We start from the raw sequence: 16,051 nt of genomic DNA on the forward strand, positions 1-16,051 counted from the left end.
CATATGTTTTCCCTCTCTGAGTAGTGTTCAATGGAGGCATTTTTTTCAAATTACAGAAATGCAACAAGATAATTTTTAGACCAGGAAAAACATACCAGGAGCAAAGATCCCAGAAGGTCCAGTAAATTTCCAAAACTAACCTCCAGCATCACAACTAGATTATTTTCCTGTTCTTTTTTAATGTTTCTGTTGAGCAGTGCATTAAACTCAAATGTTGCTCATGCCCTGAGCTGCTCTCCACAGGTAGATATGGGACCCCATATGGAGAATGGGATACTATGTGGGCAGAAGGATTTGCCTGCATAGTGTTCATTGCAAGGGCAGAGCCAAAATAGCCTTCTGCATTCCCTCTTCTAGTACTGGGGCAGCTGTTAGCCAACAAAACATATCGCCAGAATTGCTATGGCTCCATTGGTTATGTTGGCACCGGGTTACATTGTTGCATAAACAAATGGCCTGATCTTGCTTTCATTGAAATCAATGGGAGTTTTGCCATTGACTTCACTGTGAACCAATGCAGGGCCAATTACGTTTTTTGTCATGGCAAGACACTTTATAACTTGATGTCAAAGAATAGCTGCCATGTTAAATTCAGCTCCATTCAAAATACAGGAAAAGTATGTTTAATTTACACTGCCTATCAGTGTAAATTAAAATTCTGCAGCAAGACCAAAATGTAAGTGGCTAAAATTGATTGGTATCTTTTTAATGAAAGGAGAAGCAGTTTGAACCATCTCAGAACTTTAAGAATGGAGATGTCACAGTTAAATTATGAGACTCATCAATTTTCATTTTTCTCAAGGAGGTATAACAGAAGAATATAATGATAGTTTATTGCTGACTTGTGAAGTTGCTGAGTCAGAGGAAATGTGTTTATTTATATACCTAGAAAATATTAATAAAACATGATACTATCTTGTGAGTTTTTTCCCCTTGTTGTTTCTAGCAGTTAAGCCTTGGCTTTGATATTAGCAGACTAAAGAGGAAGGGATGGAGGGAAGAGTGGAGAATTTTTAACTTATCAGTCAAGTCTGTATTGCTTCAGGGGTCTGTTTCTTTTTACATGCTCAGTTTCTTGTGTACAGGACTGAGGGTTTGGACTGCCAACCTGCCATGGTGATAAACTAAGGCCCAGTCCAGTTCCCCCTGAAACCAATGTCAAAACTTGCATTGTCTTCAGTGGGAGCAGGATTGGGTTGCTACTCTAATGTAGCCAATCTCCAGCCACTGCTTGCCTTACTCCCAAGAGTAGTCACACTGAGCTCAATGAGATTGCTGATGTGAATAATCAGAGATTTGGCACTTAATCTTAATTTAACCCACCAGTGTGGTTTAAAAATGTACAATGAGAAAACCTAGCCTTTGAATAAGGCAACATAATTGCAGTTGTGAGGCTTAATGACTTCGGGCTAGACTCTGCAAATTGATCCATGCAGGTAGACCCCCCAAATCAGCACTGAAGTCAGGGACTGCCCACACAGATCCATTTGCACAATATAGCACCACTGATGTTTGTCCAGGATTTTGAAGATGAAAATACTCTAAATTCTGAGTATTATTAATATCAATTATTTATACAACCAATTATCTGATCTTCATTTTATTTCTAAGTGTATGTACATTTACATTAGGGAAGAGAATTGTGTATGTTTACAAAAATAATAATAAGCACCTATGTACTCCAGCACTTTTCCTTCTTCAAAGCATTGTACAAACATTAATTACACAGTGACTGTAAACTGAGTATTCAGAATTAGAAGATAACTTCATTTTATTGAAGGGAGGTAATGAAAGAATATCTTGTATTGATCTGAATGGGTCATATTGGCAATATTATACACATCTGTACCTTTTCTAAGACAAATATGCTTTATAGAGGATATGTCCCCACTCATCAATGTCTTATGAAACCCTGGTTATGTTTAGTGAAATAATGGGTCAAGAAAAAAATCATTGTCATAAGTGATGGTAGGCACTTTTTACTGAAATACTAGTCGTTTTATATTCTTGACATGAATAATTGGATGTGTCATATGTGAAGCTACCTAGAAATAAAATAGAGGTAATAAAATATAAAGACGTGATAGGATGTATTTATAACATCATAAAACAAACTGGCATTTTAATGTCTCAAGCCAGCCCATTTGCTATACTTCTTTTTTGATCTTGGCTAGAAAGGTTCAGTGCCTGATTTAAACACATTTAGGAGATAAAGTCACATAGTGGGTAATTAATAGGGTGTGTTTCTGTTGATGGTATTCTCCTTTTAACTGGTCCAATTCTATCAGTTTAACAGGGTTGAGATTGGTGTGTGATCTTACAAAACATTCACAGAACTAGTGTGTGTAGATTATTTGTTAATCACGGTGTGGTGCAAATTTCCCACATGTTTTTAGTTGATAGCAAAGGCAGTTCAGATGGTAGGATGTTATATGATAGAAATGAAAAAGGAGTTTAGTGTTATTTTCCATGTTATGATTTGAGAAAACAATTGTTAGGAAAGATGCTGCTTTTTGAGGCATACTGTTTAGCACATTACTTACGTGCCTTTTTTGAATCAAGGCCTAATATGGCATTGGAATAAGATAAGTTGCATGTGTATTATTGCATAATTAAAGTGTGTTTGTGCTTTATTATCTTTTTTTCAATTGTAACTTACTATACAAGGCCCCATTTTAAGATTAATTATTCCATTTTTTTTATCATTTCTTTCATTTAAAAATCTGGTGCAGTTGATTCTATTTTAAAAATGGACACACCCTCAATTGCCAGCCTGTGTTGATTACTTAGCGTGAACACAACCATCAGCAGATCCCTTTACACCTAATATCCTACAGCTAGGGTTTTGCTATTTTCAAAGAGACCATGGGAACTTGCTGCTCTGAGCAGCAAATCCAGAACAGTGGCTGCAAGTAGGTGTGGTGGAATTACATGGTGCACGATCTATGGCTCGCTAGACTTTTAAATTGACAACAGTGTGTGTGTAAGGTGATAGCTGACAAAGTGGCAAGATGTTCGAGATGGTTTGTCCTCTTTAGTTTAAGTGGGCAAAGTGCTAATAAAGTGCATCCAGCTGCTTGCTTAGCAATTTTTACCAAGTGCTATTTGAACACTACCACAATTGCCAAGGCCAAATATTCAATAATCATGAGTCAGCCCGTCCCCCCCCCATCAACATTTTTTTTAATTAAAAAAATTCGGGTTATTTCTATTTGTCTTCTATTTTTTTAAGGTACACTGGGGTCACATTTGTATTCTGTTTTCTGCTAACATGAGGGCTAAAAACTTACTTTAAAAAAGTGAAAGCTGAGATACTCGTGTTCATATGACTCCAGTGGCTGGGGCTTTAAGGAAATTGTCAGGTTGGTACAAATACCTAACCTACCAGGCATAGGTGGTTTCCTCTATTTTCTGAGCTACCCAAAAATTTCTGAACCACCTAAACCCATCTATAATGAGTGTTTGCTTTACAATGAAAGGATTCTGTTCGTTGTTTCATCAGGCTATCTCTGCAGCAACTAGTTTTAAAACAATGGAGTTTCTCTGGATTTCCTCCCATGTCAAAAGTGTAGAATCTGGCCCATTGTGTATAAAATGCGCTAGAGTCAGTTGGTATGTTGCTTCAAACCAAGTTTTCCTTTGCCACAGTAGAACATCTAGATTGTATGCAAGAAATGCACTCTCATTTAAATTCTCTCTTGGCTGGAAGGGAAGATGAGTTTGTTTTATCTAGCAGTCAGAGGTGCTCAGAAATATCAGTCAGTCAGTTACCAGAGTGGTAAATTAAATCTGGAGCGTGAGAGAGCTCTCTCATCACTACACATTGGTATGGAGGTGGCAGAGAGAGAAAGCTGTATCAAGCCTAAGTGTTTATGTGCTTGATGGAAATGTACAACTCATTTCCTTCCCTTCCATTGCTGTTATTGTCCGTCACTTTAGTCCATTTTCACCTTGCTCAGGGATTCTGAATGGGACCTTCCTGCTCTGGCACCTAATTAATCTCTCACAAGTCTGTTCTTGCAGCCAGTCTGCCTGGGATGCCCCTATTTTAGGCCTTATGAACTCATGAACAATACTCTTCCTCCCCCTCTCCACCCCTCTGTCCCATTCCACAAACAGATAAGATGTAGTTTTCAGCTACCTTTTTGGGAAGAGTGTGATATAAATCCTCTTATTACATTACTGTACAGAAGTATGTCCCCCAAAACATGCTTGTGCACTCACTCTCTCTCTCTCTCTTTCTCTTTCTCTTTTCTTTCTTTTCTAATGGAACAAAACTGGCCTAAATTTTCAAAAGTTCCAGGTGGGCATTCAACATCACCAGTCATTCTCTTACATGGCTCTAAGAGAGAATGCTGAGTACCCACCATCTCAAAATCAGTTTCCCTTAAGGCATATCAGCTTGGGTACCCGAAAATCACTAGTCACCTTTGAAAATGTACATATGCCCACATGCATGTATATCTGTCCTGACGGTTAAAGCAGTGCGACCATGGGGAATATAAAACATAATAAGTTACTTTATCACTGTATAACAAATAATCATGAACATCAGACAAACTATGCAGTAATCTCTAAAAGCCAGGAAGCTACATGTATGATATAAATAACAGATTCTTTAACTTGGATCCTTGTTACAACATAACACATACTATACTATAAATACTATAAAATATATAGTATAATGTAATATCTATAATAGAATAATATGTACAATATACAGTGTATTTGAAATATATTTCCTGGGTAAAATTTCCATTCTGGAAGCAGCCACACACACACACACCTATACACCCTCTTCAGAGACAATATTGATCTTCAGATGGGGAGCCTGGAAAATGGAAAGGAGTCTTAAGTAAGTCTGGGAACTTGCTTTTCTCTGGCAGATCAGTATGAGCCTCTGGCAAGCCTCTTTAAGCTCTAGTGGTCTGCATCTGATCTCCAATGTTTTTAGTACCAAAAAAAACCCCCTGCAACAGCTCTATGGCATCATGCAGGAATGGAAAAAAAAACACAAAATCTTTAATTCCCTCTGCTGACAGCCTCCTAAAGAGAATACTGTAAGAAATTTGGCCTTTTGCAGTTGCTCCCCCCCCCCGCCACACCCTTCCCCCTCCAGTAATCTAATTTGCCAGCCCAATGTATTCAGTGGCCAGCTCAGAACTGGTGTGTTTTTAGGTATCAAACCAAATGTGCAATGAATAAAATACTGAACTGACAGTTCGAATTACAATGGGTTGTGGTGTGTGGCTGCTTTCTGTTTGTTTGCTAGTTTATCTGCCGCTCTTTATTTGAGGCACTAGGACATACAGGACCGAACTGATCTTATTACTAATTGTAAAATTCTGTGGGGGGGGAGGGGGTTGTGTGGTAAACTAATCCTTTTGAAACCTTAAAGTGGCTTGACAAGCAAGTAAGGATGCAACAACTTGATATGGGCAAAAAGGAATTGTGCTTTGGGGTTTTTATAAGCTCATTATCCTCGCCATCCAAACTGTTCCAGAAGCAGGAGTTGTGATCGGCGTTGGCCCACCTACCCGCTAGGGGGCGGTGGGGAGCTATGAGGTCACTGGCCGGCCTGGGTCACGCCTCCGTCAGCGGGGAATTAGCGGCGGGGCGGCCGCCAGCCAGAGTCTGTAGCGCGCCCCTCAGGCAGGGGAGCGCCGGCAAAGGTCAGTAGCGCGCCCCTCAGGCAGGGGAGCGCCGGCTAAGGTCCCGGCGTGGCTCTGCCGGGTAGGGGAGCGCAGGCCCACCCTACACCACTGCGCTCCAGCCCAGGGCCCTGACAGTGGCAGAACGAGGGTCCCACCACTGGGTCAGCGGGGTCGTCCCGCTACATAGACTCACCACTGTACAGCTCTGTCCCTGGGCTACTTCCTACCCGATTGCTCGCCCGAATCCCTCTGGTCCCGTGAGTGCGTCGGGGTATTCCGCTGCTGGCAGCTCCGGCTCCCCCTCAGGCTCAGGATCCTCCAGCTTCTCTGGGTACTCGGCTGCTGGCAGCTCCCGCTCCCCCTCCGACTCCTCCAGTTCCTCTGGGTACTCGGCAGCGGGCAGTCCTGGCAGCCCCAGTCCGTCCTCCAGGTGAGGTTTCCACAGGTCCAGGGCCTCCCCTGGTGTGGCAGCAGGCTCTGAAGGGAGCAGCCCACGGCCTGTGTCTGCCTCCCTCCCTGGTGCTGCCCTAACTGAGCTAAGGGCCCCGCCCTTTATACTTCCTGTTCCACCCCTCCCCTTCCGGGGGGTGGAGCAAGCTTGGGCTGGCCCCGCCCACTCAGGCTGAGGGAAAGGCCCTTTACCCTCAGGTTCGGAGGGCAGCCACCCTGGCCCCCTACAGGAGTGCATTCTGGAAACCCCAAAATTCCAGAGCAGAGGAGAGTTGGTTAAATGTTTCTGTTTTGGACTCATCTATGCTACCCCTTCCCATGCCCTTCTCCTGACCATCACCAATCCAAATGTCAATCATTGGTAAAGCAAAGTAAATAATAAAAATAAAATAAAATCAGTATTTTGAACACTTCTGAACTGAGACGCTTATTTCACAGAATCATAGAAATGTAGGGGTGGAAAGGACCTCAAGAAAACATTGAGTCCTGTCCCCTTTGCTGAGGCAGGACTAAGTAAATCTACACCACCCCTGATAGGTGTTTGTCCAACCTGTTCTTAAAACCCTCCAGTGATGGGGATTCTACAACCCCCTCTTGGAAGTCTGTTCCAGAGCTTCACTACCCGGATAGCCAGAAAGTTTTTCCTAATATCTAACCTAAATCTCTCTTGCTGCAGATTAAGTTCATTATTTGTTGTACTTCCTTTAGTGGACATGGAGACCAATTGATCATAGTCCTCTTTACAACATCCCTTAACATATATGAAGACGATTATCAGTTTCCCCTCAGTCTTCTTTTCTCAAGACTCAACATGCCCAGTTTGTTTAACCTTTCTTCATTGTAGAGCCATAGTTTGTATAAATGCTCTTTGGAATATTAGTAAGGTGGTAACTTATTTTGCTGTCTTTTGATCTTTTTCTCTCCAATGCAGTGGGTACCTCTCAACCTTTCAAAAGTTCAAATAACTCTATAGAAAGCATAAGGAACCTTTTGATGATGGTTGTTTTAGCCTGTGCTATAAACCTTCCCCTATGTACTAACTTCTCTGAAAGTAGTAACTGAGACAATTAACTCCATTTGAAATCTGATTCTGTTTTACTGCCATTGTCTTCTAGACTGCTGATTCTCTTTAATGACAAGTTATATTTCTGTCATTGTTTTCTTTTATAGTGAGAGATGCAGATACACCATGCGTGGACATAAGGATTCGGTCAATAGTATAGAGTTTCTTCCATTCTCCAACACCATTCTCACCAGCTCTGCAGACAAGACCCTATCTCTCTGGGATGCCAGAACAGTGAGTAATCTGTGGTTTTGGACTCTTTCAGAATATATGGAAGTTAGTGGCACTGTGCAAATACAATTGTTGATTAATGAAAAGAAGTGTAAAAGCTGGTGCAGAAAATCAACGTTTGTTAGGGGACTTGGTAGTAGTATACAGAGCCGTTCATCTTCAGGTATTATCTACTGACCAAAAAGTTATTACCATGTAACTGCTCTTTGGGGGACCTCTGAAATGTGTTGTTCATCTAAGTATATTTGCTAATACGCAGATATCAACATCACAGGAACAACAGTCACACTTAGTATTAATTGTTGTCCTTATTGGCATTCTTAGCAAAAAGGCTAAGGGCTGAATCCCAGCCTTATAACTGCCCCCTGCAGAATAGAGTTGAGAATTTGGTAAAACTGTGTGTGGAAGACTGCCCTGCTACAGTGACGCTGTATTTATTCTGCAAATAGAACAGTTGACAGTGAGCTCTGTCTGGTACCTTTCATAAGCATTAAAATTGACTTTAAATTATTTATAAAGAAAATTTAGCAGTGAAAAATGGTTGGGGGTGGGGGAGGAATAGAGGACACAATAGTGTGTAGGTCTAATATGTTTTCTTTTTGAGGGAATGGCCTTCATAACTCACTGCTGACCTCTTATGAGTTATGGGTCATTCTCTCAAGAAAGGGAATATATCACTGTGGGTACTGGCTGAAAATATACATCTCTCCCTCTCATTCTTCCCTATCCTCACTTTTTCCTATGTGCATAAACGCCTGGAGTGATAGGCACACTCCACACAGTATATACAATACAGAATGATGCTTGGTACATTGCAACCTCTTGATCTCTGTTGCTTTCAATCAACACCACAATTTAAATGTCTAATCCTCATTGATAAAGAATGTAATAATAAAAGTTCTCTTAGGAATAAAATAAGAGGGACAGATTTCCACCTCCCATGGTAATACAAAAAGGATTGGGCCAAAAAGCAGAGAGAACAACCATGGTATTCCTCCTACACTGTGGGAATTCTCAAGTAGCCTGTTGAACTGGTATTATGTCCCCTTTGCAGTACTCTAGCAGCACAAAGCAGCAAAATATAGAATATACACAGAATATAGGAGATCATGTTGGTATGAAAAATAATTATGCGGAGGAGAACTATGTGAAAGAGGGAGAAAAAGTCATTGCTGTAATAGTTACGCAAATGTTAGATGTGAGAGAGACGTTCTCGTGAAGGGGACAGTGGAATATTCTGAAGTTAATTAGCCACTTTCTATTTATGGATCATAGAAACAGACAGGATAGAAGGTAATTTAATAAGAATCATGAACATTAAGCACAACAAGTTAAAATGAGTCAATCAAGACTCATTGTTCTTAGATATGGAAGTTAGTTGCTGAGGAAGTTTGACAGAAGTATGAATAATTCAAGAAGAGAGTGAATATTGAAATATAAAAATAAAGTTAAAACTTCATTGGAAAAAAGACCTTTGTTTATATTAAAATACCTTTTTTTTTTACCATAACTTAATGCCTAACACATTATCACCGAAATCTCACCAATATTGCTTTGTTAACTAACAAAATGAGAATAAGGACTTTTATTTGTTCACGAACAAAATGGGAATAAGGACAACCTAAGAAATTACAGACCAGTCAGCTTAACTTCAGTGCCCAGAAAGTTAATGGAGCAAATAATTAAGTAATCAATTTACAGACACCTACAAGATAAGAAGGTGATAAGTAACAGTCACATGGATTTGTCAAGAATAAATCATATCAAACCAACCTAATAGCTTTATTTGACAGGGTAACAAGCCTTGTGGATGGGGGAAAGTGGTAGATGTGGTATATCTTGACTTTAGTAAGGCTTTTGATACTTTCCCACATGACCATCTCATAAACAAACTAGAGAAATGTAATCTAAATGGAGCTACTATAAAATGGGTGCATAACTGATTGGAAAACCATTCCCAAAGAGTAGTTATCAGTAGTTCACAGTCAAGCTGGAAGAGCATATCAAGTGGGGTCCCACAGGGATCAGTACTGAGTCCAGTTCTGTTCAGTATCTTCAAGATTTAGATAATGGCATAGAGAGTACACATATAAAGTTTGCTGACAATATGTAGCTGAGAGGCGTTGCAAGTGCGTGGGAGGATAGGATTAAAATTCAAAATGATCTGGACAAACTGGATAAATGGTCTAAAGTAAATAGGATGCAATCCAATAAGGTCAAATGCAAAGTACTCCACTTAGGAAGGAATAATCAGTTGCACACATACAAAACGGGAAATGACTGCCTAGGATGGAGTACTGCAGAAAGAGATCTGGGGGCATAGTGGATCACAAGCTAAATATGAGGTAAAAGTGTAACACTGTTGCTAAAAAAGCAAACGTTCTTGGCTGCATTAGCAGGAGTGTTGTAAGCAAGACACAAGAAGTAATTGTTCCGTTCTACTCCCCACTGATTAGGCCTCAACTGGAGTATTGTGTTTTAGGCACCACATTTCAGGAAATATGTGGACAAATTGGAGAATGTCCTGAGAAGAGCAGCAAAAATTATTAAAGGTCTAGAAAACATGACCTGTGACAGAAAATTGAAAAAACTGGGTTTGTTTAGTCTGGAGAAGAGAAGACTGGGGGTGTGGGGGACATGATAACAGTTTTCAAGTACATAAAAGGTTGTTATAAGGAGGAGGGAGGGAAATTGTTCTCATTTACCTGTGAGGATAGGACAAGAAGCAATGGGCTTAAATTGCACTAAGAGCAGTTTAGTTTGGACATTAGGAAAAACTTCCTAACTGTCAGAGTGGTTAAGCACTGCAATAAATTGCCTAGGGAGGTTGGGGAATCTCTGTCATTGGAGATTTTAAGAGTAGGTTGGACAAACACCTGTCAGGAATGGTCCAGATAATACTTAGTCCTTCCCTGAGTGCAGGGGACTGGACTAGAAGACCTCTTGAGGTCTGTTCCAGTGCTGTGAGTCTATAAAAATTAGCCAGTTTTTGACAGAGTGCTCACTATGGTTTGCCCTTTACTAAACTTGGAATTAAACCCTTTTCAGTATTCGTTCACCTGCACTGGTTTTCAAGAATGGATAGCTTTCTACTTTAGAAAAGGTCTTTGTCCAAAACATAGTATCTGTTTAAAGTAGTTTTCATGTTTATTCTACTTGTGTCCCTTGGTGATATCTTGCAAATCTCAAATAAATTGCACATATTTGGATAGCACTTAAGTGACTAATTCATCATGAACACCTTATTTCTTTCACAAATACTGAATGATCAGGTTATACTAATGGTCTCTTCCAGAAACACGAAAAGCAGTTTAGTCACATTAATCAGACTGGAACAATGCATTTTCCCACCTCTCTGGGATCAATTAGTATTAAGGCATACATCTAAAGATGTTCTCTAATGAAACATGAAAGTTATACACAGGTTTATTTTCCTATAAGTTGGGTTTAAAGCTTCTATTCGCATTATTAATCACATCCTGCTCTTAAATCATTAGCCTAAGTCAACTCTCTATTATTAAACATAATGGATGCAGAGAACAGCACGTCAATTCTGTCTAAGTCAAATGGACACATCAGGAGAATTTTGGAGGAGAACAGAACATAAATCTTTATAATCACAAAGCTGATTTTGCAGAGTTTGGAAATGAATGAAATTTGCATGTTTTTTTTTTTTTCCTGATAGCATGCATGGTTTCAGGGAAATAAGATTATGAAAGGGTAAATAATATTTAGATGATCATGGAACTTTCCAAATGTTTTGGAAAGAAACACAACCTGTTGAATTTGAATTGGAAGAATCCTAACACTGGGCCAAATTCCCACTGGATTACATGTGTGTAACAGAGGGCACATTTCAGTAGTGGAATCTCTTGGCTGTAAAGCTGAAGATTTTCATGCCAAGCAAAGCTGCTGAATTTTTTTCTTTCTTTTTGCCAGTTTCATAGAAATACAAGCATTTTGGCTTTTCAGCAGAATATTTTTATGCTGTCACATCAGAGTAAACATCTTCTCTTTGTGGGAATCGCAATGTGTATCCAATGTTAAATGTAAGAAACATGAGAGAATCACAAGCCCCTAAAGCACAGTTCACCTTCATGGTTAGTTCTGTCCAAGATAAGATGGCTGCCATTCATCTGTATTTCTCACATTCTAATGAGTAATTTCCAGTGCTAGTCAAATTTGTGTGAAGAAAATAAAAACAAATCCAAATATTCAGTCATCTCAGCCTGCATGTCTGCTGAGTTTTCGAAAAATTGGATTAAAAAAAATAAAAATCAGAGCATGTATTTGTCTATATGTGTGAAGTCATATTTGATTTAGTACTGTCTGAGGCAAAAAAATATGTCAAATTCTGTAACTAGAGATTTCATATTGCAAAGACTTACACATGTGCTTAGCATTACACCTCTGAATAATTCCATTCTCTTCAGTGAGACACTCATGTATAAAATCAAATACATGCATAACTCTTTGCAGAATTAGGGCCATACTGTGCTTATTTTGTATTCTAACTATAGGGAAATACTAGGTAACTCAGATATCATTCTTTAGTTATTGCTGGCAAATGTTGACTTTTCAGTGGCAACCACTGTAATTCAGTTGTGAGTAGTACAATTTAAGTCATTATTCATGATTGCTTTCAGATTTGTCACTTATTTTGCAATGTAGTCTACCAATTTCAAACATGCTTTTTATTCGTCCATACTTTTCTGCAGCAGAATGCTAACATAATAACACAGGTGATGCCATTCCTATCCTGCTGAGAAGCTAATGTCCCTGCAATTCAAATAGAAAGGCAGCAAGCATGTCAGGTTTTTACTGTTTGGGTTAAAAATGACTTAAACATTGGTAAAATAGCTCAGCACAACAGTGGTCAAGCTTGTGTTCAAAATCTATACATCAAACCTTATCAATGACTTAATTTGTGGACTGAAGAGCACAGTCAAAAGCTAAAAGCTCTGAAGTAGTGTGGTGTCTTTGATGAATAATGCAGACATCAACAACAGGAGAAGAGGAAGAAAACTAGATGAGCTTGTCCAAAATACTGACACTTCTGCTTTGATAGCAGCAAATAACTCCCATTAATGCTAACTCATTTTCTTAGCGCCTATGTCAGGAAGGCCTGATGACCAGCTGGCCTAGCGCTCAGGTTGTGGCCTTACAGTTTCTGCTGACTTAGTCATCCCAGAGGGGTCACTGGCTGTGGCTTCATCACCCTTACGTGCTCCAGTTGCTCCCCCTGAGGTTCGGCCACTAGAGAAAAGCAGGATGGCAAGGTAGAGGGACCCAGGCCCTCCCACTCCAACAGGTCCTGACCCATGACACTAGGGGTTTATCAAAGTTCCCAGCCTAGTCATTGAGCTATCCCAAATTATGTTTTCCCTTTGTCACTTTCTTCCAGTCTGGAGCTCCTCAGGTTGGGGCACCATCACAGGCTTAGCAGACTCTCCTCAGTCTCTTAGTGTCCTGTTCAGTCAATCTCTCTTAGGGCTTTCAACTCCCAAGGAGAGAGGGTGGGAAATCCAAGTCCCTGCTAGAGTAGCCCTCACAAAGCTGTTGCCACTCCTGACACAGCTCTCAGCATCAGCCTGGCATCCTGGTGCCACATGCAGCTCCTTCCCCCTTTTCCTGAGTACCAGCATCCTTTTAAATTGTGCCCTGCACCTGCTGAGGGGTGGGACATTCCCTAGATCAGTATTGCTCTATTCCCTGCCTTGGTTCAGTGTGGGCCCTGCATAGCCTATCACAAACTGTGCCATTCCGTTTCAGAGTCACTGGTCTACTTATGTTGACAGCCCCCAACCCCACCCCCGATCTCAGGAAAAGAAGTCTGCATTTTTATGATCTTTACCATTTGGCTGTAGTACTTGAAAGCAGTATGGTTGAGGGACATATACCACCACATGACTTGGTTGTCGTGGTCCTTCATGGATTGTAGCCATTGTAGGGACACGTGATCCAACACTAGCTGGAGTGGTTGGTCCCATAGGTAGTAATTCAAGGCCTCCTCAGCCCCCCTCCCTCTCTATCACTGAACTAGCGGCTTCTTAGGGAAACAGCTACCTTCTAAGATATAAGACAGGATGCTCCTCTCCCCCTACTTCTAGTATAAAATAAAAGGTTTTGAAAAGTCTGGATGAAATAAAAAGGGTTCCTAGACCAGCTATTTTTTTAGCATGTGGAAGGCTTTGTCGCCAGCCTTGGTCCGCCAGATCTTCCTGAATGAGGTATCTTTTAGTAGGTCTGTTAAGGGTGCAGCTATTGTGGGAAAGTCAGGTATGAACTGCCTATAATACCCCACTAGCCCCAGGAAGAAGCATTCTTATTTCTTCATAGAGGGGATAGGGCATTCTGACAAGGCTTTTACCTTCCCTACTAATGGGCATAGCCCTCCCCCGCCCACAGTGTATCCCAGGTAGCTCACTTCCCAGTTGGCTAACCGATATTTAGCCAGGTTAGTTGTCAGTTCGGCCTCTTGGAGTGCCTGTAGGAGCTCTGTGAGGTGTTTTATGGGATAGTTGCAGGTCCCGCTGTAGATGACAATATTGTTGATATAAGTGGCCATGTATTGACTATGTGGGCGCAATACAAGATCCATTAACCTCTGGAATATAGCCATGGCCCCATGCAGCTGAAAGGGCATGATTCTAAACAGACCAGGACCATATAGAAGGCTGTCTTTTTCCTGAATTTGGGGACAAGGAGGAATCTGCCAGTACCCCTTGGTTAGGTCAAGGGTGGATATGTACCTGGCAGCAGCCCCCAGCCTCTCTAGCAATTTATTAACCTACGACATGGGGTAGGTGTCGAACTAGAATATTGCATTCATTTTTTGAGTTTGTGCAGAACACTGTTGTGCCATCCTGTTTGGGTGAGAGCTCTTGGACTTTGCCACTCATTGTGTGACTCCTTGACAACTTTCATGGCCTACATGTTCTGTAGCTCTTGTCACACAGTCGCCCACAGTTTTCTGGATAATGGTCATACACTTTCTCACACTTTCTGGGCAGATTCAGTCTCTATACAATGGAACAGTCGGTGCATCTGGCCTGCCTGCTGTTGCCGAAAACACGGAGGGGAACGTGTTGATGAGTTTGTGTGTCTGTTGTTCCTGGTAGGTTATAAGCATTCCACGACTGATATGGTCCCTGACTGGGGAACCATGGCACAGGGGTTGAGTTTGGTCTCAGGGGAGAATGGAGTAATGAAGACCCCCTCTCATTCTTTCCACACTTTCCCTAAGTTGACATGATATATTTGGGTGGCTCTCCTCTTACCAGGCTGGCAAACTTTGTAGTATACAGTCCTGACTATTCTCACTATTTCAAAGGGCCCTTGCCAAGAGCCAACAGCTTGGATTCATAGGTAGGTAGCAGAAATAGCACTCAGTTCCCTGGTTGGAACTCTAGGATACAGGCCCCCTTGTTGTTATTCTTCTCCTGGTCTTGTTGCACCTTCAGCAATTTCTCTGGAGTATGGGAGTGGGTGGTACAATATTGACTGGAGACACTGTGACTGTAGAAAGCAGTGATGTTGACTGAGAACTATATGCTGACCTCCAAAACGGGACCCAACTCAACACCGGCTGACTCATCACCAGGAGAAGCATGAGAGGAATCTGGCTGCTCACCCCAAAGGGAGGCACCCCTAAGAGGAACTCTGGATGAGATTGTAGGGCAAAACCACTCCCTCAGCATCCTGACTCACAGAATGAGGAAAGTATGCAGGGACAACATGCTTCCCTCTCTGTGCACAGAGGAGGAATGGCCATGGGCATATCTCTTTCCTGCCCATCTCTTCACTGGTTAGGATGATTCATGCTGCTGATGGTACCATGCTATACCTAATAGGGGGGGACAGCCTACAAGCATGTGCTGAAGGGCCATGTTTCATTCACTTTCAGAGACAAAGAAAAAGGAAGAAATCAGAAAGTGATGAGAACTAGGCGGGGCGGGGGGGAGAAGGGTGAACCGGAGTTGTCTAAACCCCTTCTTCTAGTGTTTAAAAATTAGTACTAGGGTGGCCGTGGGGTCAGATCTTCTTACTCCTATATTCTCTGTCTGCTCTGCATGATCTGGCCTCCTGGCTTTTAGCTCCTGCTGGCTGAAAGGACCCATCAATGGCAGTAGAGGGAAGAAGAGAAATGATCCATGAGAATTTAGGGGAAAGAAGAAACCCAGCCCCTCTTTTATAAGAATAGTGTTTTGTCAGAGTAGGGTGGATTGTCCCTTATAAATTTATGCTGGGTTTTTCCCATTCTTCCTCTAGTTAGGCAGCTGAAAAAAATCAGAAACCTGCTCTGCCTGCTCTCGCCCAGTCACCACTTGGTTTATAGATAAAGACAGAGGGACAAAGCCAATTGAAAATATAGAACTTAGCTGGTTATTGAATATTTGTTAATATCCAGCATACATAAAACAACTCTATCTTTGTATTTGAAAATTAAAACTATCTCCCAGACAAGTTCTGTGGTTGAACCAGTGTCTGGGAAAATCAGTATTTTGTCCTGCTGATAGAAGATCTCCAAATCTATAATAAAGAAATACATTCTGAGCATACGGACCCAGGATCATAGTCCCTCAGTTTCCAGACCAGATGGGTTAGCAAGGATGGATGTTATTTAACCACGTTACTGAAAACTTGCCTACAC

At 41.3% G+C, this 16,051-nt stretch overlaps 1 protein-coding gene across 1 annotated transcript in view; it reads left to right on the forward strand.

The window, feature by feature from the left end:
* SPAG16 (sperm associated antigen 16) overlaps positions 1-16,051 on the forward strand; it is a 757,728-nt gene that overhangs the window by 525,692 nt on the left and 215,985 nt on the right. The window contains exon 13 of the mRNA XM_034786388.1: positions 7,275-7,401. Within this exon, the coding sequence (XP_034642279.1) occupies positions 7,275-7,401 (127 nt within the window). The remainder of the gene's footprint in view (positions 1-7,274; positions 7,402-16,051) is intronic.

This window comes from Trachemys scripta, chromosome 11, assembly GCF_013100865.1.
Source record: "Trachemys scripta elegans isolate TJP31775 chromosome 11, CAS_Tse_1.0, whole genome shotgun sequence".
NCBI classification, from domain to species: Eukaryota; Metazoa; Chordata; order Testudines; family Emydidae; genus Trachemys; species Trachemys scripta.